The following is a 22,180-nucleotide window of genomic DNA, read 5'->3' on the forward strand; positions in this document are numbered from 1 at the left end:
CCTAAAAAACAACTATGTGTGAGCCACAACCTCAAGGGCAACTGCAGTTCAGCACCATCTTGAAAAGTACACTAACCAGTCGTCCAGATGTGGTCTCACCAGTTCCCGATGTAAATGAAACTTAATCACACTACGTTTGTATCCAATCTGCTAACAAAAGATGAAAATATGCCATGAGCTTATCTAATAACTTGCATAGCTGAAAACAAGTCTTTTGGGATTCAAGCACTGGTATAGATTTCAGAGCTTGGTAAACTCTCACCATTTAAATACCTTTTTCTTTTATTTTTAATACCAAAATGCCCATCCACTTAGCTGGCCCATATCTCTTTGTAATCGTCTTCTGTCCTCTTTCCAACTGGCTTCTCTGTAGATAACAGCTTCAGCACTTCATCCAAGTAATTTAAATAACCTGAAAAAGTAAGATGTATCTTAAGCTGGAAGTTGAAGTTTTCTGGCCGAGTGACAGAGTGAGATTAGCTTCAGGAGCTCAGTATTGTAGGGAGTCCCATCATTCTGAAGATACTTCTCACTGAGGCATCACTTGCTCTCACAGGTGGATATTGAAGCAGGAGTGATATTCTTTTATTTGAGCCGGACAGTAGAAGCTGTCAGAGTAGTTTGTAGTTGACCAAAGACAGTAGCCACATAAATCTGTTGCCTATGTCACAGGTTAGCAATCCACCTCCTGAACCTACAGAACCTCTCCAGCACCTACATGGCATGAGTCAGCAGGATGATGGAGCACAGTGTCTTCCACTTGCCTGGATGAGTGCCACTTTAATAACAATTGTCAACACCATCCAAAGGAAGCAGAGGGGACACAAGAGACTGAGGGTACTGGAAGCTGGAGCAACAGACAATGTGTTGGAAGAACATAGTGGGTCACACATGAGCCACAGAATGCTTCCAGCACATTATTTGCACGTGCAAAGAAAGCAGCTCTGGTACTTAGCCTTTCAGCCATCTTCTGCAAATTTCCTCTCCCCATCTTTAGGGTACTGGGGTTATGGTGTGTGCAAGCTACACTACAGCAGCTGAAGTATTATCGCTGTTCCTTATCCACTGAATCAACCTGTATCTGATTCCTATTTTTTAAACATCCTGTTCCTCGCTCAGCCTGCTCCTGATTCTGCCTGATCAGGGGCAACAACTCCAGACGGTGCCTTGGAGATGTGCTGTAGGAAGCATTGGGGAATCACTCTACTCCGATCGGCGCAGTGTCACACCAGGTGCGGCTGCTGTCTCATAGCTCCAGAGGACCAGGGTCAATCCTGCCCTTCAGTGCTTTTCAACTCTGGACTCCTATTTCTTATTCTGCCTCTTCCGTGAATTTTTCCGGAATTCCACTCAGCTTGTGCATGCACTCAGCCTGAGATTTCTGTTATTGCTTCAGTCTATATTCTGACCATTGATTATTTCTGTCATTCCAGTCCTTAATATTCGACGAGGTGTATCTGTCCAATGCAAGTGTGGCTGAGACGAGCACAAAGAATATTAACAACAGTTTCACTGTAAGTCGCTGCTGATTGTTGTCTAACTTCTCCGGAATGCATTGGCAGGTCTGCTGTAATACAATTTTGATATTTCTGATGCAGGAAACCTACAACGTCAGCACGATTAAAGGAAGAATAAAATGTGTTTAAAATAACCAGCAGGTTAGGCAGCATCTGTGGAGAGAAAGACAGATGTAACATTTTAGGTCAATGAACTTTCATTAGAACTTGAGAAGGAGGGAAGTGTGTTTTAAGTAGCATTGAAGAGAAGGGGAGAAGAATGTAACAGTAATATTTGTGACTCGATAGAGACTGAGGGCTGAGTGGTGGAAAGGGCAGCGGTGCAGGCTGAGACAGGGTGGTGATGCTTTTTATCACAGGTTGTTTATCTGGAGGATGTGGCATAGGGAGGTGAATGAGTGCAGATGTCAGAGAAAACAATCAGCAATGGAACTGTGAGATGCAGTATGCAACAGTTAGGTAAAAGAGGTTGCTGTAAACAGAGTCATATACCTCACTAAAAAGTTTCTTCAATACACAATGTCCATGATCTCCATTTTGTTTCCATCTCGGGAGAGATGAAGGCTATGGGAGTAAACCCAGACAGCAGGTGCAGAGTGGAGACCCTAAGGTGACTGGATGTCATTGAACGTCCTTCCGGCAGCTCCTGCAGCCAAGCTGGTGCCAAACACATTGCTTCATAAGATTTCCTTTGGACAACACTGGTGCAGCCTTCTCGGTCATGGCAATTCAAATGCTTATCCAGCAACTTCTCAAATGTTATAAGAGACTCAGTCTCCACCAACCCCTTAGGTTTACAGATCCTGCCACAAACGCTGCCCCAGAGCAGTGTCTATGGAAAGAGAAAAGCAGAGATCATGTTACTGCTGGACGATCCTACATCAGCTCTGGGTGGCTCTGACACAGAAACAAAAAGCTGGTTCATAGAAGCGTTATGACCTGACAGTGCTCAGACGGATGCTGAAATACTTCTCTTGCCTCAACTCAGCTTCACTGGAACAATCAGAGTGGGAGTGACTGATGTATTCAGTTCTGCCATTGCTTTTGTTCTCCCCTCATTCCACTCCACTCCAGAGGGATCAGCCACAACGAACAAGCTGTCTGCCATCACCAACAGCTTCTGCAACATTTGGATGCTCCTGGACACCAGGTTATTGTATTTCTACCTCTCTACTCTGTTGGAACTTAAGGCACTGGTGAGGCTGCTCCACTAACTGTGCCACTGCGCTTCACGTCCACGTAAAGCCTGGGCACATCCTCTGCAGGGAAGGTCACATTGATCGGCTAAGCTTGATCTCCTGACCCCTCATGCAGTAGCACCCTGGGTTCAAGCTGAGTGTCATGATAGCTCGGCAACCTCTGACTAATATTTGAGCACGTGCAACAACTCCAGCCGGTGCCTTGGAGATGTGCTGTAGTATTGGGAAATCATTCCACTCCGATTGGCACAGTGTCACACCAGGTGCAACTGCTGTCTCATAGGCCCAGAAGCCAAGGTTCGATCCTGCCCTTCACTGCTGTCTGAGTGGAGTTTGCCCATTCTTCTTCTGACCATGTTTCCTGCGTGTCCGTTGACTTCTCTCACATTGGAAAGCAGATTGTTAAATTAATTGGCCACTGAAAAGAGAATGGGGGTGGAGTAAAATCTGGGGGGAGCCGATGGTGAACTGGGGAAAAAATTAGAATCATTTTGGGATTAGAGTAAATGTTTTTTGATGGCCAGCATAGATTTGGTGGATGAAAGGCCTGTTTACATGGTGAATGACTCGATGATCACTTCCCACACTTAGCTCTACATGAAACCTTTTGACAACTAGGATACCCAAAGTGAAATATCCAGAGGGGAAGGAGCTCAGCCCACTTGCCCTCACACTAACTGGAAGGGGTTTATAAATTCATTGAATCATTCATTAGAGATTCAGTTCACCCTGTCTGAGTTAACCATCAGGCTCTATCTATATTAATTCTGTTTACCAACACTTAGTTTGTAGCTGTCTCTGCCATTGTGATTCATGTGCCCATCTTAATAACTCTTAAATATTGTGGGAGTCTTTGCTCATCAAGCTGTATATTTTAGATCACAACTATACTTTGGATGAAAAAGTATTTTTTATATCCCCTTTTAACCTCTGCTCGTTATCAAATCCAATACCCTGTAGCTTACTCTGTCTTCTTTTCAGGTGATAACACCTTTCAGAAAATTAATCCTGTGTGCTGACAATAGAAATGAGATGGAAAATTGGATAACTGCTCTTAAGTCTGTCCAAAAGATGGAGAGCTATGAGGTAAGAGATGCAAATTAGTCCATTTTTAGATTGTTTGTGTGTATGTGAGTGCACGTCAGACACACACAAGTGTATGTGCACAAGTATGCTCAAACCTATGTGTAAATACATGTGCATGCATACAGTGTGTCTGCCTGGAAGTAAGTAAGTAAGTGTGTGTGTGTGTGTGTGTGTGTGTGTGTGTGTGTGTGTGTGTGTGTGTGTGTGTGTGTGTGTGTGTGTGTGTGTGTGTGTGTGTGTGTGTGTGTGTGTGTGTGTGTGTGTGTGTGTGTGTGTGTGTGTGTGTGTGTGTGCGCGCGCGCATATATTTGAGTGTGCACATGCAAGTATTAATAATTTCAAACCTCTCCAACTAAACTGCTGCGAGTACATGTCAAGTGATTTTTCTCAGATACCTGCTCTCCCACCCAGTGCAGAGCAGCCACCAACCCCAGTGACCATCTCTATTCCTTGCTGATGATAGGGAATGTCACATTTTTAATTTGATGCCTTTTACCACGTATTCAAACTGCTACATCTTCCCCAGACGAGTCAACTGAACGTGGAGTATTTCTCAGGGATGCACAACTGGTATGCAACTTCCCATGCTCGGCCCACCTTCTGTAATGTCTGCCGTGAAGCCCTCCCAGGAGTGACTTCCCATGGGCTCTCTTGTGAAGGTAGGTGGCAATTTCTGGAGCCATGTGTGTAGAGAGCTCCGACGTTGGAAGCAGAGGAGGATGAACATGGGAGATAAGGATTAGCATTGATATTGGTACTTTCATTGAGAACTTTAATTATGAAAGAAATGCCAAGTGGGTATTACTAGAGCTATTTTTATGAAGGACTGTTCTAGGCACGTAGCTAAATTGTCAAGCTAAGGACCTAATGTGGCCAATAGGATTAGTGTGGTTAGGCACAAGAGTGGCACGGACATGATGGGCTGAAGGGCCTGCTTCTGTCTGAATGACACGATGACTCCAGGAATCTACGATTCATTCAAGGAGTCCTTGAGTTTCTCTGAACCTGTCACCTTCACTCTTACGGAGGTCCAGGTGTTGCGCTGCTTACATGACAGAGCCAGGTTTAACTAGCAAGAAATTTCTGAACAATCCCCTCACCTGGCATGCATTGAAAAATCTTCAGGGTAAAGCAGGGCAGCTCAGATTGGATTGCAAGCAGTCACACTCAGCCCTGCCAATGTAGGTGTGTCCAATGTGAACAAAGGAACTGATGGCCTTAAGTTGGGTCAGCTCAATTCCCATTGAAGGCAAGATGTGGAGCAGAATCATGCTCAACCATTTGGCATCTATATTGGCAAGTAACCTACGCAATTGTCAATTCCAGCACGGTTGCACTGGAGCATCCCACATTTAGAGGTAAGACATGCAAGTGATCAAGAAATTCCTCTTATTGTTTCAGACAGTTCTTACTAGGTGATTCAGAGGAGAGAAAATTAGCTTTGATCATATACTAACTGTGCATAGGGATAGATATTATATGTTGTAATCTGCTTCCAAGCCATTTAATAAATGGTTTGAATGTACATATGGTCTGTGTATATTGTGCATGTCCCTGAGGACAGATTTTTGTCCAAGAGTGTCACAGATACAGTGTGGCCCTGCTGCATGGACATTCTGACAAAATGAAACTCAGTGAACACAGCAGTTTGCTGAGCACAGAGGATTGCGGGTGTTATGGGCTCAATGTCTATTTAGGAATCGGATTGGAGAGGGGAAGAAACTGTTGCTGAATCGCTGAGTGTGTGCCTTCAAGCTTCTGTATCTCCTTCCTGATGGTAACAATGAGAAGAGGGCACACCCTGGGTAATAGATGCTGCCTTTCGGAGGCACTACTCCTTGAAATGCCTTAGATACTACAGTGGCTAGTGCCCATGAACTGACTAATTTACAACTTTTTGTAGCTTCCTATGGTCCCTGCAGTAGCATCCACCCCCCCACCTCCACAGCAGACAGTGGTCCAGTCTGTCAAAGTGCTCACTGTACTGACTTTGCCCTGTTTTCTGTCCTTGCTCGTATGACGGTGGTTTACCTATTTATGCAAGTACTTCTCTGACAATAGATGTGTAACAGCCTAATGTAACATTATATGGAAATACAAGATAACACTGATGCAGACATGTTTTATACATTTAACAAGGTGCTTTATTAATGCAACAGAGTTAGTCAGTTTTTCAGTGTTCATCGTCAGCCAGGTCATACAGTCCATGAACTCCCCGTCGGTTGCCTCCATACGCTTCAGTATTTGCTTTTTAAAAAACTTTTAAATCTTCCTGCACGAGGGCCAACAGCTGCCCGTCATTTAAGTTTTTCTAGTCTGTAACTGAACAAACACGCACCGTCTTTCACAGCGAGATTCAACACCAAACATGTCGCTTGTTTTCGGTAGATGTGTCCTGCGCAAGCGCAGTAGGAGGAGATTCGACAAAATCTCCGTTTCAATGTGGATAGAGATATTTTTAAAAACGCATAGTGTAGATGCCTATCGTTTTTACACGAAACTGGCGTTTTCAAAATTATCCAGTCTAGTGTGGATATAGCCCCAGAATAATTGAAGTGTATTCCCAAATGTAACGAGCTCCAGATGTTTCAGAATTCTGTGTTTGTGAGTCAGTAGAGACTCTCTTTGATGGGAAGTAATAGGAAATGTCTCGATGAATCTCACGTTTGAGAAAGTGTATGCTGTATTGACACACGCTTTTCTTTTAATTGGCAGTGTGCAAGTTTAAAGCTCACAAGCGTTGTGCTGTCAGGGCAGTTAACAACTGTAAATGGACCACACTGGCAACCGTAGGAAATGACATCATTGAAGATGAAGATGGTGTAAGTAGAACATGTTACTGGACTGATGTGGGTCTTCTCCCACCATAGGGCTTTTAAAAATAGAGCACATGACCACAAGGCACTGCATGCTGGAAATGCATACACTGTTTTAAAAGTAAATATTAAACATGCAAAGTAAAGATATACAAAAACACATCTCCTCTAATCGTGGCTCTTTCCCTTGATGAATGCCCCTGCCTTACAACTGGTCATGTCTTTGTGTTCTTTTCAATGCTACTGCATCCAGAAAGATGCCTTCCTCTTTCCCCTAACCTTCCGCACTCCGATATTTACCAATAATCCTGAGCCCGGGTGATATCTTGTAGAGTTTACATTTTTTTTTGTGACCTGGGTGAGCACATACCCCAAAAATGTGGGAATCAGAAGGTTAGTTGGCCATTATAAATTGCCTCTATTATATAAGAGAGTGGTAGAATTTGAGGGAATTGAAGGAAATTACGGAGAATAAAGTGGGGTTTGTGTAAGATTAATGTAACTGCATGACTGATGATATAAGCATTGACTCAAAGTGCCCTTTCCTGTGCTGTATGACTGGAACACAGCGACTATTTTCCTTCACTACTTCGACATTGTGTTGAAGTCAAGACATATCACATCACATCTACCTAACTGCCCGTCCCAGCCTATAGCGACCCTGAGATGACCACAGGCACGGCCAGATAACTTGTTCTTGGATCATTCGAGGTTGGAGCAGCGCCCACGTCTGTTGGAAGTGAAACTGAATCAAGGGGGCGGCGGAGGAGGGAACAAGTTGTGCATATCTTTGGAGGGTGGAAATTCTTGAGCTATCTATGAGCCACATTATGACGCTGGTCTTCTGACGCAGGACTCTACAGAACAATGTCAGTGGAGCAATTAGCCCGGGAGGAGAAGTGTCAGTGATGTATGAGGAGAAGGCTGAGGTATCAGGCTCCAATTAGAACATCAAAGTCTGAGTGATTCGTCCCATACTGCTCCAGCTAATGTTTCTATCTTCTGTGTGGTTCATCAGTTACCTCAGGGGATGCACAGTGTTGCTTGAACTTTTCTGACAGTAATGATGATTAGCAGCCAGGCTCTCAAGCTTACACCGTCTCCTGTCTTTTAGATTGCCATGCCTCACCAGTGGCTGGAGGGGAACCTGCCTGTCAGCGCGAGATGTGCCGTTTGCGATAAAGTATGCGGCAGCGTGCGAAGGCTACAAGACTGGCGGTGCCTGTGGTGCAAAGCAATTGTAAGACTTTACTCCTTTTCAACGTGTTTATCGAGCAGGCGATTACAATTGTGCCAACACCTGTATTTGTGAATAAATCTGAGAGTCAGCATGATCTTAAAGGACAGTATATTAGTGACTCAACAGAGAAGGCCAAAACACAAACTGCATAGGAACTGAACAAGTCGGGCAGTATCCGTGGAGGCAGAGGGGCAGTTGATGTTTTGGGTTGACCCCCACATCACTCTTCTCCATGGGAAGCTCTCTGCGTTCCACTCACCCCTTTATTTGCCTCCTCAGTCTCAGTGCCACACCCTCCACTCCTGTTTTTTATCGAAAACAAAGAATTCCAATGCACAATTCCCCCAGTCTGCTATCTTCCTCTGTCCATTGCCTCTAACCCTGATCTGTCTGCAACTCCAATTCCAGTTCTTCGGTGCTTATTTTCCCATTACCCTTTACTCCCATCCCTCGGCTCCCAGTTACAGCCAATCCCGGGATCAGCAACTGAAATGCACCCCCATTGTGCTGTAGCTTTCTCTGTCCATATTTGGAAAATAAAAGACTATGCTATTACTTGACTTTTCATTTTGAAAAGCCCTTTAGCTTCCTTGACAGCTTTCTCGTTAATCTCCTCCTCAGTAGTTGGCAGTGCACAGAACAGCTCTAATAGGATAATCACACCTCAGTGATCTGAATTCAAACTGGTAGATTTGTCCCTGGTGTTTTTACTGACAGGCACTGCAATATGCTCCTTAATCAATGACTCCCCCCTTGCACTTCCCACCACCTACCCTCCTTTCCTATGTACCCTCAACTACTCTGATCCCATGGTATTTACTGGTTAATTTCACTGGATTATTTACCACATCTCTTGAAGTTTATGTGCATGCACCATGAAGTTATCTTGTACCGTCTCTTACTCTGACCTCATCTAGAAAACTTTCCATTTCCTGCTCTGGTGCACTTATCTATCACAATCCTTTTCTGGAACTTGTGTGACTTTTGCAACGCTGCTTTGCTGTCCCATAGCCCTGACAGTTTAACGTCAATTTCACTGAATCGAAAGCAGTTGGCGTCTGTGTACTTGTCACCTGTGTACACAAGTAACCAGCATAGAAAGAAGACACCGTCCAAATCGAAATGTCCCCAGTCCCCTCTCACCATAACCAGCACCTAAACGCCACTCCACCCAGGCTTGGTTCAAGGTCCCTGGGATTTGACTAGACAGCCAGCTTGTATTCCCAAGGCAGCAAATGCCCCTCTGAACCTTTCCTGTCTAAATGCTTTTAGGATGTTGTAATTGTACCTCCTCTGGCAGCTCATTCCATATACCAACATTTAGGATCTAGAGAGCTCTGGGCCAGTTCGTGGTGGACTCAGAACAAATCTGGAGCCACAAATGTCTGAACATGAACTGTGTTCAAACAAAGTAGAACTAAGGTAGAAGATGGAGAGAGAATAGAAAAGATTCACAGGAATGTTGCTGAGACTGGAGGGCTTGAATTATAAGATTAGATAATCTGGGAGAAATTTTTCTGGGCCATGGAGATTTATAAAATTATGAGGGCATAGGAAGGGCAGACACTGAGTTTTTTCTAAAACCAGAATGCAAAAGGTAAATGAGGAAAGATGTAAAGAGAATCTTAGGGAACGTTTTTCACACAGATACTGGTAGATAAAAGGCTGCCAGAGGAAGGTAGAAGTGGGACCAGTTGCAATGTTTGAAAATATTTGGACATATACATGGATGGAAATGTTACAGAGGGATATGGGCCAAACCGAGGCAAATGATCAGCTTAGATAACATCTTGGTCAGCGTGGGAGAGTGGGATCGAAGGAGCTGTTTCTGTGTGGTACGACTCAATGGATCTCCATGAATCTTATTGAACATTGCAGTAGTCATGAGTGTCTAAGTGCCTCCCTCTTGCTTTGATTTCATATGTTAAGGGAAGTGCAGGTGCATTGCATATGATTAATGTTGATATCAAATGCAAAAGAAGATGACTACTGTTTGAAGTGGTTTAATGCTGTCATACCATAATTACATGGAATAATTCATAAATAGAACTGCATCCCTGGTTGGTAGAATGAAACACACTATATACCAGTGTGAGGGGGATGTTGTACTCTGTCATAAAAATCATACCATTCAAGTTAATACACTCTTGCTACAAAGCAGAATATAATAGTGCAAGGATGCATTCATTAGCATTGGGGCTTTAGAGCTCAGGAGCAGATATTTCAATGCAACTGATAAGTGATTGTGTTTATGCTCCCCAAAAACTTCCTTCTAATCTATTAATATATCCATTAGTTCTCAGTACCTTCTCGTGTCTTCTTATCCCCCCAAAAATTCATTCATGTCTTACTGAAAATGATAGTTTGTCCAGGCAGTGATGCTCCTGAGAACAGGCACTGGATCACTTTCATCTTCTTCGCCTTCTCTGAGTTATTTCTGATTTGAAGACAGTCAGAGAGAATTCCTTTAGTGTTGGTTTGAGTGAAATTAAATAAATTTTAAGAGCATGATGACTTTATCAGGCACTGATCAGAGTGATAACACATGCAAAATGCGGGAGGAACTCAGCACGCTGGGCAGCATCTATGGAAAAGAGTAAACAGTTGGTGTTTTGGACGGAGACCCTTCATCAGGATTTCCTGCATCTGAAGATTTTCTCGTGTTCTGATCAGAGTGGACTGTGACATTTTCTGTAAACACAGGCATTGTCTTCATGCTGACGGCAGGAATGGTTAATCATGGGCTAAGAATGTATGCTCCTGTCTTTTTTTAGGTTCACAATGTGTGCAAGGAGAACTTTGAAAGAAAATGCCCACTGGGGCAATGCAAGCTGTCCATCATTCCACCAATCGCTTTGAACAGCATTGATTCTGATGGTGAGTAACTATATATTCAGTAACCCTGTGGCAGCTCAGTCATGTCAGGAGCTTGCTTCAATCTGACAGGCTCACAGTATGCGTTGGTTCCTTTGTGTTACTGCCGGCATTAGCAAATAAAGGTAGAGCTATAAACAGAATATCAGTTAATAAAGCAGGATCGGGTACAATCATCTTTCAAGGTCATATCATATGATGCACTCAGTTCTTAAAGACACACTTCCATTTACAGTTATTCCACTGCCTCCTCTAAAAATCAAAACCACAGGATCAACTGGTTACATACATATAATGAGACAATTAGTTAAACTATTCACATTAATAGACAGTTACAAATTCAACCAATTCTGACTTCATTGGTGTCCTCCTGCAAGTTTCAATCAGAAACTCGGAAATAGCTACTCCTGGCATGAGAATCCCATTGGATATCCTTCTCCAGATCTTCCTCTCAAACATCCAGTTTCATCTGTTCTGCAATGGACAGTGCAGCAGAACTGTCTTCACTGCTGAGAATACATTGTATTGTATCCTCTGGATTGTCACGTTCTTGTGCATTCTGTGTACATCTTTCAGCATTACAGGGAGACAAATGACAATACATACCAATAGTAGTTACAGTTGTAAACAGTAAGTTACCGAATATCATGATCAGTTACAATACCTCTGATTGATCTTATCTTTCTTTCTCTTTGTATCCTCACCCTGGACTCCCTACACATATTGGACCTCCCCTCTTTGTGCTGCCACCTTTCGAGTCTGCTTCCTGTTATAGGGTTATGAAGTTGTAGAGTAAAGACAGCACAGAAAGAGGCCCTTTGGCCCAACTGCTCAATGCTGACCCCAGCTTCCTCCGTGTTTGTCCCAGTTGCCTGAGTTTGCCCATATCCCTCCAAGCCCGTCCCCTCCATCTACCTAAGTGCCTCTGAACTGTTGCACTTGTACCACCACAGCTCATTTCACTGACTCATTCCTGTTAACACACACTAAATGCTGGAGGAGCTCAGCAGGCAGGCAGCATCTATAGAAAAGAGTACAGTCAATGTTTTAGACATTTCAGCAGGATCCAGCTGAAGGGTTTCAGCCCGAAAAGTCAACAGTACTCTTTTCCATAGCTGCTGCCTGACCTGCTGAGTTCCTCCGGCATTTTGTGTGTGTTACTTGGATTTCCAGCATCTGCGGATTTTATCTTGTTACTCATTCCTGTGGCTCTGAGGATTTTGATTCTGCCCTGTATGTTTCCTGTCATACTCTCTGCATTGTCAGTCTGGCGTTAGTAAGCCCATGCCAGTTGCGTCATCCTTAGACGACCACGTTGCCATGCAGATCCTCTGAAAGCAGCCATCCCATGAATCCTTGGAATGAAGCCCTCAGTAAGTTTGTGAAGAGCGGTATCTGTGAATACCGACAACTTGCTTTGGAGTTTAGTAGCTGTTGTTCTCTGAGCTGGCTCTTCCACAATGCCCAAGCGGATCACAGATTCTTCCCCTGAGCTGGTCACCACTGGGATTGTGAAGGACCCTGTGATCCATGAGAGGTGGGGAACACAACATTGCATAGGTTTGAGCTGCTTGACCACTACCCTGCTGCCCCAGGCTCAGAACATCTTTCCTCCTAGAACACCTCAACCTGTGTTACTTCCTTGTAGGACGTTACCTACTCCTCATGCCTGGTTCTCACCCTCATGATGATCTCCACAGGAACTTTGTGTGTGTCACCTTCTGCCCTGGTATCCCACTGTAATCCAGCCCACACCAACAGACACTCGAATGGTCAGCACCGTGAATCCGTAACTCCCGTAGTTTTATTCTTTCTAACTCACTGAAAAAGTTCCCATTTTAATAACTCCCCCCTATCATTGCAAAGTTGTCGCCCCTTTGTCCAGCATGTTGCTGCCTCTCCACAGCCCTGGGCTCTGGTCGACACTTTCCCTTTGTGTTTCTCTTTAGACAATATCTCTGAACCACTGTCTGATGTCTTCCCAGGAAGGACTCGTGTTTAACGGACAGAATTTTTGTTCAGCTTGGGCCTCATGTTCCCTGTTGGACAGACTGTTGATCTGGCTCCAGCTGCCGTGGTGGGTTTACCTCCCTGCCTGCACCTCAGACACCATGTCCACCTGCATGGAGGGAGTGGCCTTGGTCTGTTCTTGGTGAACTCTCACCTTCGGCTTACTGCCCTCTCACTGCCTTTGCAATTGTAGAGTTGCCATTTATCATTTCTATATCTTTATCTAAAAATACAGCTCGGAACAGGCCTTCCGGCAAATGAGTCACACCGCCCAGCACCCACCTATTCAACCCTTCAACCCTAGCCTAGTCATAGGGCAATTTACAATGACCAATGAACCTACTAATCAGACTAGCCTATTAACTTTGGACTGTGGGAAGAAACTGGAGCACCCAGAGGAAAACCACATTCTCATGGAAATGATTTTCAAACTTCATACAGAAGGCACTGGAATTGAACTCCAAACTCTGACGCCTCAAGTTGTCATGGTGGATGTTTAAGATCTGCTCTCTGTCCCCCTCTCACCTGAACTGCAGTCTGGAAATCCTAGTTTCAGGCGCTTGTGAGCTGGAGAGTCCTTGGTCCCTCCAAGCCCACCTATCAGTGGATGTTCAGCCATTACACCTACCTTGAGTACTGGAGGTTATGGATCTCTTTGCTCCTTCCAATCACACAGTCCCTCAGCCCAATTTTCTCCTTGGTGTGATCCAGTCTACAATGGGGAGACAACTGCACCTTCTTATTCTCCCAGAGAATCAACACTTGCCCTTCTCCATAACCCTTTAACTTCTCCTCCTGCAGAGATTTGACCTACCTTGGCTCCAAATGGTCACTGTATTTCAGATGGACAGATGCTCTTACACTGAACATCTTGGCAAATAAAGGAAGTATCCTGTATTCAACTTCAGCTCCTTATCAACTTGTCCTGTTTTCTTTCAAAATCTGAGGATGTAAACTTGCATTTCCCCATGTTCCTTGTGACCACTCTAATATCTGTTACATACTCCCTCCCTTTGTCAGCAAGCCTGCTTATCATGCTCCCAATTTTAGGCTTGAAATCACTGACACATTTTCCAAAACACCACGGAACTGAGTGCAGAGCTATGGAGAGCTTGACCGGTAGCATCCTCCCAGCCACAAACTGTCCATCGGCCAAACAGACCTGCTGAGAAATTCCAACCAACACATACTGAGTTTGGTTCCCAATTGCCATCTGATGAACTTGCTGGAAACAGGGCCTCTGATGACTGATCTTTTAATTCAATTCAAGTTTAATTGTCATTCAGCCATACATAAATAGCCATGAATACAGCCAAAGAAGACAGCATTACTCTGGGACCAAGGTGTAAAACACAAAACCAACAGTCTCACACAGCACAAACAGACACAGCTCATACAAGGTAACAAGTACATGTAAGATAAGAGTAAAATACAGACACACACAAAAAAGGCTATATCCTGTCCATGAATGCTGCAGAATTCTGCAGTCGACCACAATACAGCTTGTCTTCTGGTGAACAAACAGTGTATAATCCCCTCAACTCCGTCTACTACAAACCCACTTGCTCCCCACCCTTTTTACTCCTATAAAAAAAGTTCCTAGTGCCAAGAATCATTCTCTGAGAGGGGCTACAACAATGACACTCTCCACCAGTTGGGTTGATGGTGACTCTTTCTGCAGCTATCTCCCCCTGTGAAACCAGAGAGCTCAAGACTCATTTCATGTCACAAACCTCTGACGATGAATTACTTTTTCAGCCTTCATCTGTCAGTCTGGGAGCTGCTTATCATAGACACTCACGAACTGCCTCATGCAATAATAAACCAGTGGTTGCTAGGGAAACAAAATGTAGTCCACCGAAATGAATCAATGCATCTTGAAACCTCCTAGCATGAGAACAATGAACTGCAGGAAGGCATTTGTCTCCCTTTCCACTTCTCATACTAATGTATACCCCCACTCCGTTTACCTGCAAAGCCTCCATATTTTAACCATTATAATCTATATATCCCAGTCTTGAGAACTTCCTCTGTTCGCACCAACCACCACCTTGAGAGGAGACAGGAACTTAATTCCAATTTGTCTATATACCGAGCTTTAAGGAGTAGTGATTACGTAACAGGAAGAAACTCTTGGTGTTTTAAGGATTCTTCACCAGTGAAGGTGTATATTTGTTTGAACAGACAGATGAGGCAAGAAAGCTAAAGTGAGGAGCAACTTTAATTAATCAGCAAACTAGCAACATGGAACCGCTTGTAAATACAAACTCTCACTCACAGCAGAAATTCTACCAGTGCACAATCGGCAAAGACTGTCATTGAAGATCGCAGGCCTGACTCAAGCAGGAAACATCACCGGGTTCCACAGCTCCATTTCAATTCATAACTAAAGAAGTCAAGGCTATGGGGGGGGGGGGGGGGGGTTGTATTTTATTATGAGGGGAAGATCGATCATAGGAAAGTGTGTGTTCACAAAGAGGTGAGGCCAAATTTCAGCAGCTCTGTCTGAGGGTTCCACTGGGGCAATGGCAGGAGAGGCTCACAGATCAGCATCTAAAACAGACAGAGAAAGAGGTGGGTTGAGCAGTGGCAGAGAGCATCTGCTCAGAAAAGACTCCAGCCAGTCTCCAGGCAGTGTGGAAATTAGTCTATGGAAGCGCCATCCTGAACATGCACGCTCTTACCTTTATCTTGCTCTCTATTTATTTCTCTCTAAGAAATATTGCCAGCCATGTGTTCTGTGTTTCTACTCAGGGCTCTGGAAGGCCACCAATGCCTCATCCTGCCCCAGTCCTCTCTTGGTCCTGATGAACTCCAAGAGTGGTGATAACCAGGGGGTGAAATTCCTCAGGAAGTTCAAACAACTGCTGAATCCAGCACAGGTGTTCGACCTGATGATCGGTGGGCCCCGCCTCGGGTAGGTCCATTCGCCATCTGCTCCTCAGCTGTCAACAACCTACGCAATTCACAATTTATCACCACCAAGCAAGTGCTGTATGTAATATGGACTGGTACACACATCAGCCATTTGGAAACAATTAATCATATTCAGTGAACAAGTAACTGATCAACAAAAGAGACAGATAGATTGGATGTGAAGAAGATGTCTCCTATAGTGGAGGGGTCTAGGACCACAGGGACATCCTTTAGAACAGAGATGAGGAGGGATTACTTTATCCACAAGGAGGTGAATCTGTGGAGGCCAAGTAATTGGGCATATTTAAAGTGGACATTGATAGGTTCTTGATTAGTAAGGGTGTCAAGGATTATGGGGAGACAGCAGGAAAATGGGTTTTGAAAGGGATAATAAATTAGCCTGATTGGAATGGTGGAGCAGACTCAATGGGCTGAATGGCCTAAATCTTCACCTATAGTACCTCTTATGATCTTAAGCTGTTTCCTTGATATTGGCTCAGGGAGGAATGTTAGCTAGGGTGTGTAATTAAGCAAATGAACTTAAGGACGAAGCAGAACTCCCAGAGTACAGCAGAGGATTGAGCCCTTCAGCCCATTATATCCCTCTCCATCATGAGGCATCTACCTACACTGACCTTATTTCATTCTCCTCACATTCCCATCAACTCCCCCAGATTCTTCCACTCACATAGACATTGGACAATTTACAGCAGACGGTTCACCCAGCAAACCACACATCTTTAGGATGTGAGAGGAACTGGGAACACCCAGTGAAACTCACATGTTCGTAAGGTCAAGATTGAACCTGGGTGTCTGGAGCTGTGAATCATCTGTGGTGGTAAGTCTGCATCAGTGCCTGCCAGATTCCAGGCTCTCAGCGCTAGCCCACCGGCAGTGTAACAAAGCTCCTCCCAGAACACATCCCTCAGTGCCATCATTCTGATGGACAGTGTCAGTGACAGTTCCTTCATTCCTCCAGCAAGTCTCTGCCCTGTCAGCACTGCCCCTCCAACCCTGCAACACAACCCCTGTTACACTGCCTGTGACACTGCAGAGCTCCCCTTAATAAACCCCATCTACTCCGCGGCATTCTGTGTCCTGCCCCGTATGTGCACTTCCTTCGTGCTGTATCTCTGCACCCTGCTCCCTGGGCACTGATTCTCCAACAGTGCTCCCTCTGGGAACACCGGATTGTTTCAGAACTGTTCACCCAATCTCTCTCAAGACCGCCACTCCAATGGTTTAGCATTCCCTTGGCCGTGCCCCTTTGACAAGGCATTCCTCACTCTCTACAGCTTCTCTGAAGGTGTAGCAGGTTTGACATTCCAACAACACAATTACTCTCGTTATAACAAGTCAAGTAATACAGGGCTGTCTGAAATTATGGGGCATTTTACAATAGAACACCACAAAATAGATTTACTTCCGCTTCTTTATCAGTGAAAAGTGGATGTCTAATCCCTATACTGCATTCGGGTAATTTTTAAACAAATCAATTAGAAGAGTTTCCCAGTTTGCTGCCTGTGAAAATCCATCAATGATGTGACAGCTTGGTGATAAGCCAGATTCTGGGGGCTGGAATTATAGGTTCAGGAAGGACAATGTCCGCAGGATGCTTTGCAAACGTTTCATGACAAATTCTCCTGGGGTTCTCGTGTGGTCATTGGCCCCAGACTTGGTTGTGCAGGAACTTGGCAGGTCAGGCAACTTCTACGGAGAGGCCAAAATGTCGACGATTTATTCCTGTCCTTTGATGCTGCCTGCCCTGCAGAGTTCCTTCTATGTTTTGCTCATCTGCAGAACCTCTTGTGCTTCTGGTTGTCGATGGAGCTGATCTACTGCTGTTCAATTGCAGGCTGCGCTTCTTCCAGAAGTTTGCCACGTTCCGGATCCTGGTGTGTGGAGGGGATGGCAGTGTGGGCTGGGTCTTATCGGAAATGGACAAGCTCGGTCTGCACAAACAGGTCAGTGAGAGAGATCTTCAACCTCTGCAAGAAGCTGTGGGATCTGCTCACTGCTCACACAAAGAGAAGGGGTAGTGTAGAGATCTGAGGAGGGTGCTGCTATATGGGTTTGTACTGAGTGATGTGGTGGCGATGGTAACTAGAGCCAGGGGAATACCTGAGTTAAGGGCAGGTACGACGGCTAAACGTGGGCATGATACTGAGGACAAAGAGGGGTTCAGGAAAACTGGGCAAATAGGGAGGGATTGGTAAGAGGACAATACTGGAAGAAATAGGGGTAAACACTGAGGGACGAGGTTGGTGGGTGAAACTGAGGAAGGGATAAGTGGGACACACAGAGGTGAGGAAGAGTTCAGTGGGTCACACTGGCTGGTGAGGAAAGTTAGTGTGGAGGTGGGGGGGTCGTGTCTGTGGGTCACAATGTTAGGGAAGTGAAAGAGTGGCTAGAGGGTGACACTGAGGGAGTGTTGGTAGATCAGACATGGCTTGTCTGGCAACTTGCCTCTGGCCGTGGGGAGTTTCCTCTTCCTGACTCGTGCCTCTCACATTGACAGTGCAAACTGGGCGTGCTACCGCTGGGGACTGGCAACGACCTGGCCAGGGTACTTGGCTGGGGTGGCCTTTGTGATGATGATGTGCAGCTGCTTCAAGTTGTGGCCAATCTGGAGCGAGCCACCACCAAGATGTTGGACAGGTGAGGGTCTCTACATTACAGGCACCTAATCCCCTCCATCTCCAGCTTTGCCATAGTGCCCCTGCCTGACATTCACTGATTCATGTTAGAAGGCCATTTATCTATCCCATTGAAGTGCCAGTTAACACACCACTGTCTATACCTGAGATAATCTGCAGATACTGGAAATCCAAAGCAAATACTGGAGGAACTCAGCAGGACAGGCAGCATCTGTGGAAAAGAGTAAGCAGTCGATGTTTCAGACCGAGATCCTTCTTCAGGACCGGTCTAAATGACTGCTTTCTGTCCCTGCATAATTAGTTACATCTCCTTTTCTGATAAAGCAAAATAATCACATTTTCTTGCTTCTCATGGTCATTCTTATCTTTCAACCAAAGTACACAACCTCACACTTTCCATCTTCCAGCCTCTCGCCCATGTGCGTGTCCTGTCTGTAGCTGTCTGCGGTCTGAGATTGTTTAGAATCTGCTGTCTCCTCTGTTGTTGTTGGAAGCTTTAAAGTCCCAGCTCCGAATCCTCTGCACCCCACGTTGATTGCCATCTGTCAGTCTCAAAGGACAATGGGTGATGATGATCATCACAAGCCTGGGCGGAAGGTATGGAGTTCCTGAGATGCCCAGAAGTCAAGATCCCCCTCTCGGCCTCACCCGTGTAGTCCAAACGAAAGCTTATGAAGCAATATGTTTGGCTGCAGGAGCTGCCACAAGGACATTCAATGACGTCCAGCCACCTTAGGGGCTCCACTCTGGATTTGCTGTCTGGGTTTACTCCCATAGCCTTCATCTCTCCCGAGGCTGCCCACAAAGACAGTGCTGGGGAACTGGTTCACGAGCACCAGCGCATCGGTGGGCCTGTGTGCTACGTGTGCAGGGGCCAGACCTCCTCCCCATCCTCTGTAGTTCAGCCTGAGTCCGAAAGGAGTTCAGTTTCCATGCTGCCAGCGAGGAGGCACCTATGTGAGGCACTGCATACTGGAGAAGCTACGTACTGGCAGGGAGAGACTTACACATTCAGCTCTCCTTTCCGTGAGACTGCTAGCCAGTGGTGGAAGTTGAATGTGAGAGCGATAAGTACTACCCACTATACTACCTCACAAGACGTGTCACAACAACCGTCTTGACACCCCAAGTACCAACATGAAGAACACACAGTTATTAACATTCTTGTTTTATCCAAGATAATATGTTGCTCTGAACTCTCTGAATCCCTGCTGATTTAATCACACAACTCTTATTAAGGCATATTATCAAATCTGTTTTTGAGTCCACATCCATTAGTTCTCCTTTATCTGTCCTGCTTGTTAGAGATTTAAAAAGCTCAGATTTTCAAACAAACTTTCCCTTTAACATCAGAGTACCGTCTCTGCCCACTCAGTTTATGATTTTCTGGTCTGTCCTTTGTGCTGGAACTCAGCAGTACCACAACCACTGATTTCAGGCCGGCTGCTCTATAGTTCCCTAATTTCTGAAACTGCAGGGTCACTTCTGACACTTTCTAACCAGCTGACACCCCCAAGGAAATCTTGGCAATTTGGGAAGCTCATGCTGATGCACCTTTTGTCTCTGCGGCGCTCTTTGGCATGACACTAGGCTACAAGCTGTTATGTCCAGGAGGTTACTTGCCTTCTATTCCTCTTGGTTCCTTCAGTACTTTCTTGTCGTGAGTGCAGGTTACTTTTAAATCCCTTGCTGCCATAGTGCAGTCATTAATATTCCTCTATTTTTAGAATGCTAATTTTGCCTTTTGTATGGAACAAAGACATACAGTATAATGCTCATTTAAGGATTTAGCCATTCTCTTCCGCTGGAAAGGCCACACTCATTATTCCTGTGCTTTTCCTTTTATACAATTGCTGAAACACTTACGCTCACTCTTTATGTTCCCTTACAGTTTGCTCTCAGATTCTATTTTCTCCTTTATCTATTTGCTGGGGTGCTGTTTGAGATTGCACAATTTTACTCAGTTCTTGCTGCTTCTCCTTCCAAAAGCTCTCTGCTTAGTTTAACATTATCCTTCACTACTTTTCCCAATGGATTTCACCTGCAGAAATTCACATCTGTAAGAAATGTGCATTCACCGTGATCTGTGAAATAAACGGTATCACTTATCCACTTATAATGTTCATGGGTTTAATGCCCATTCAGAAATCAGATGACAGAGGGGAAGAAGCTGTTCCTGAATCATTGAGTGTGTGCCTTCAAGGCTTCTGTACCTCCTTCTTGATGGTTGCAATGAGAACAAGGCATGATCTGGGTAAGGACAGTTCCTTTTTGAGGCATTGTTCCTTGAAAATGTTGTGGACGCTGGAATTCATGGTGGAGCTGACTAAATTTGAACCCTTTGCAGCTTATTCCGTTCCTGTGCAGAGCACCCCCCCCCCCCACCCCACCCCATACCAGACCCGTAGAAATCCTGTAGAAATTTTCGAATGAAGTGATGGTTAGTACCTTACAGGCAGCTTCCCTTCCCCTGGGATTTAGTCCACGTTGCCAACCTCTTCTCTCATAAGGAAGCACACTTTAGGAGCAGGGAGCAATCAGGGCATCGGCCTGAGCAATGGAAGGGACACCTTGTGACTTACTCCTTACTCCTTCATAGTGCAGTCTGTGCAGAGAGCTGGTTCAGAGCTTGGCAGAGAGCGCCCTCTGATGGATAACACAAGCCACTGCTTCATTGTCGACAGTGCTGCCTGGCCTGCTGTGTTCCACCAGCATTTTGTGTGTGTTGTTTAAATTTCCAGCATCTGCAGATTTCCTCGTGTTTGTTCATTGTATTGCTGTCAGTAAAGGCAGCATCCCATCCAATGCATATCTCCAGTTCACAGGGAGGAACTGTCACATTTAGCACAGTAAATGAAAATTGAAGGATAAACTGCTGAAGCTGCAAATCTGAAATTAAAACAGAAATTTACGTAAACACTCAGCAGGTCAGGCAGCATCAGTGTGGCTATTGTTGAATCTATTGTTGCCACCCTATCATGCAGTGGACTGAGAAAGACAACTTGTTTTGTGAGAATGTATTTCTTGGGTTAGCTCCTGATTCCTTCCCAACCATGCCTCTGGTTGTCAACTCCCATAGGTATCAGAAAAAGTCCATTTAACCCTTCCTTATGTCAAACACGTTTTTCAAGCGCTGTGCGTGGAGGGAGCTCCACTAGAAACCCATTCTTTTGAATTAGAGTCCTTCACACCAGCACAGCAAGCATGCGCTCCCTGCCCATTGAGGTCTTATTGTTTCACAGACAGATTATTCAAATAAGACTGGCTTTCAGCATTCTTCATTTGAGATATGGAATACCATCTGTGGGACATAGGATAATTTCAATTCCGTTCCTTTTCCTTCACCCCCTCAGCTGACAGGGAGGAAGCTGAGGGGAATGTGGCTCTGATGACTGCCTGGGTTTTTTGCCTCTCCCCACAGGTGGAGCATCATGACGTATGAAGCAGCAACGAAGCAACTACCCGTCGTGACGAAGGACGAGGTCTCCAGTTCTCAGGTACAGGCATGGACTTCCCCGGGTTAAGCGACAACATTGTTGCCATCCAGATAAATCTGAGAAGCAGAGGATTTCTTTAGTTGGTGCCTTTGCAGATCCCATCACACAGATCAATGACTGCCTTTTTGGGTAGCTGGTAATCATCTTCGCGAATGTGAATTCTGCACTTAGTCACAGAGTCATGCAACCCAGGAACATGCCCTTTGTCCAGCCGTGTCCATGTCGACCCTAAGCACTCATTAATTCTCTCCATTTTCCCAAACATCCCTTCAGATTCAAACTCTCAGCTGCACACTAGGGACAATTTAACAGCAGAGAGTTAATCAACCAACCTACGTGTCGTTGAGGTGTGGAGGAGACTGGAGCCC

General features: G+C 45.1%; 1 protein-coding gene across 4 annotated transcripts in view; it reads left to right on the plus strand.

Moving 5' to 3' along the window:
• The window catches only part of LOC140734508 (diacylglycerol kinase delta-like), a 170,566-nt gene that overhangs the window by 96,632 nt on the left and 51,754 nt on the right, over positions 1-22,180 (plus strand). For all 4 annotated transcript variants that reach the window (XR_012100551.1, XM_073058574.1, XM_073058573.1 and 1 more), the window contains exons 3-12: positions 1,434-1,514; positions 3,698-3,802; positions 4,329-4,461; positions 6,518-6,624; positions 7,733-7,858; positions 10,633-10,735; positions 15,497-15,659; positions 17,514-17,622; positions 18,177-18,316; positions 21,737-21,812. Coding sequence is in view for 3 of the 4 variants with exons in the window: in XM_073058574.1 (XP_072914675.1) it covers positions 1,434-1,514; positions 3,698-3,802; positions 4,329-4,461; positions 6,518-6,624; positions 7,733-7,858; positions 10,633-10,735; positions 15,497-15,659; positions 17,514-17,622; positions 18,177-18,316; positions 21,737-21,812 (1,143 nt within the window). In the remaining variant the exon portion in view is untranslated. The remainder of the gene's footprint in view (positions 1-1,433; positions 1,515-3,697; positions 3,803-4,328; positions 4,462-6,517; positions 6,625-7,732; positions 7,859-10,632; positions 10,736-15,496; positions 15,660-17,513; positions 17,623-18,176; positions 18,317-21,736; positions 21,813-22,180) is intronic.

This window comes from Hemitrygon akajei, chromosome 10, assembly GCF_048418815.1.
Source record: "Hemitrygon akajei chromosome 10, sHemAka1.3, whole genome shotgun sequence".
Taxonomy (NCBI): Eukaryota; Metazoa; Chordata; class Chondrichthyes; order Myliobatiformes; family Dasyatidae; genus Hemitrygon; species Hemitrygon akajei.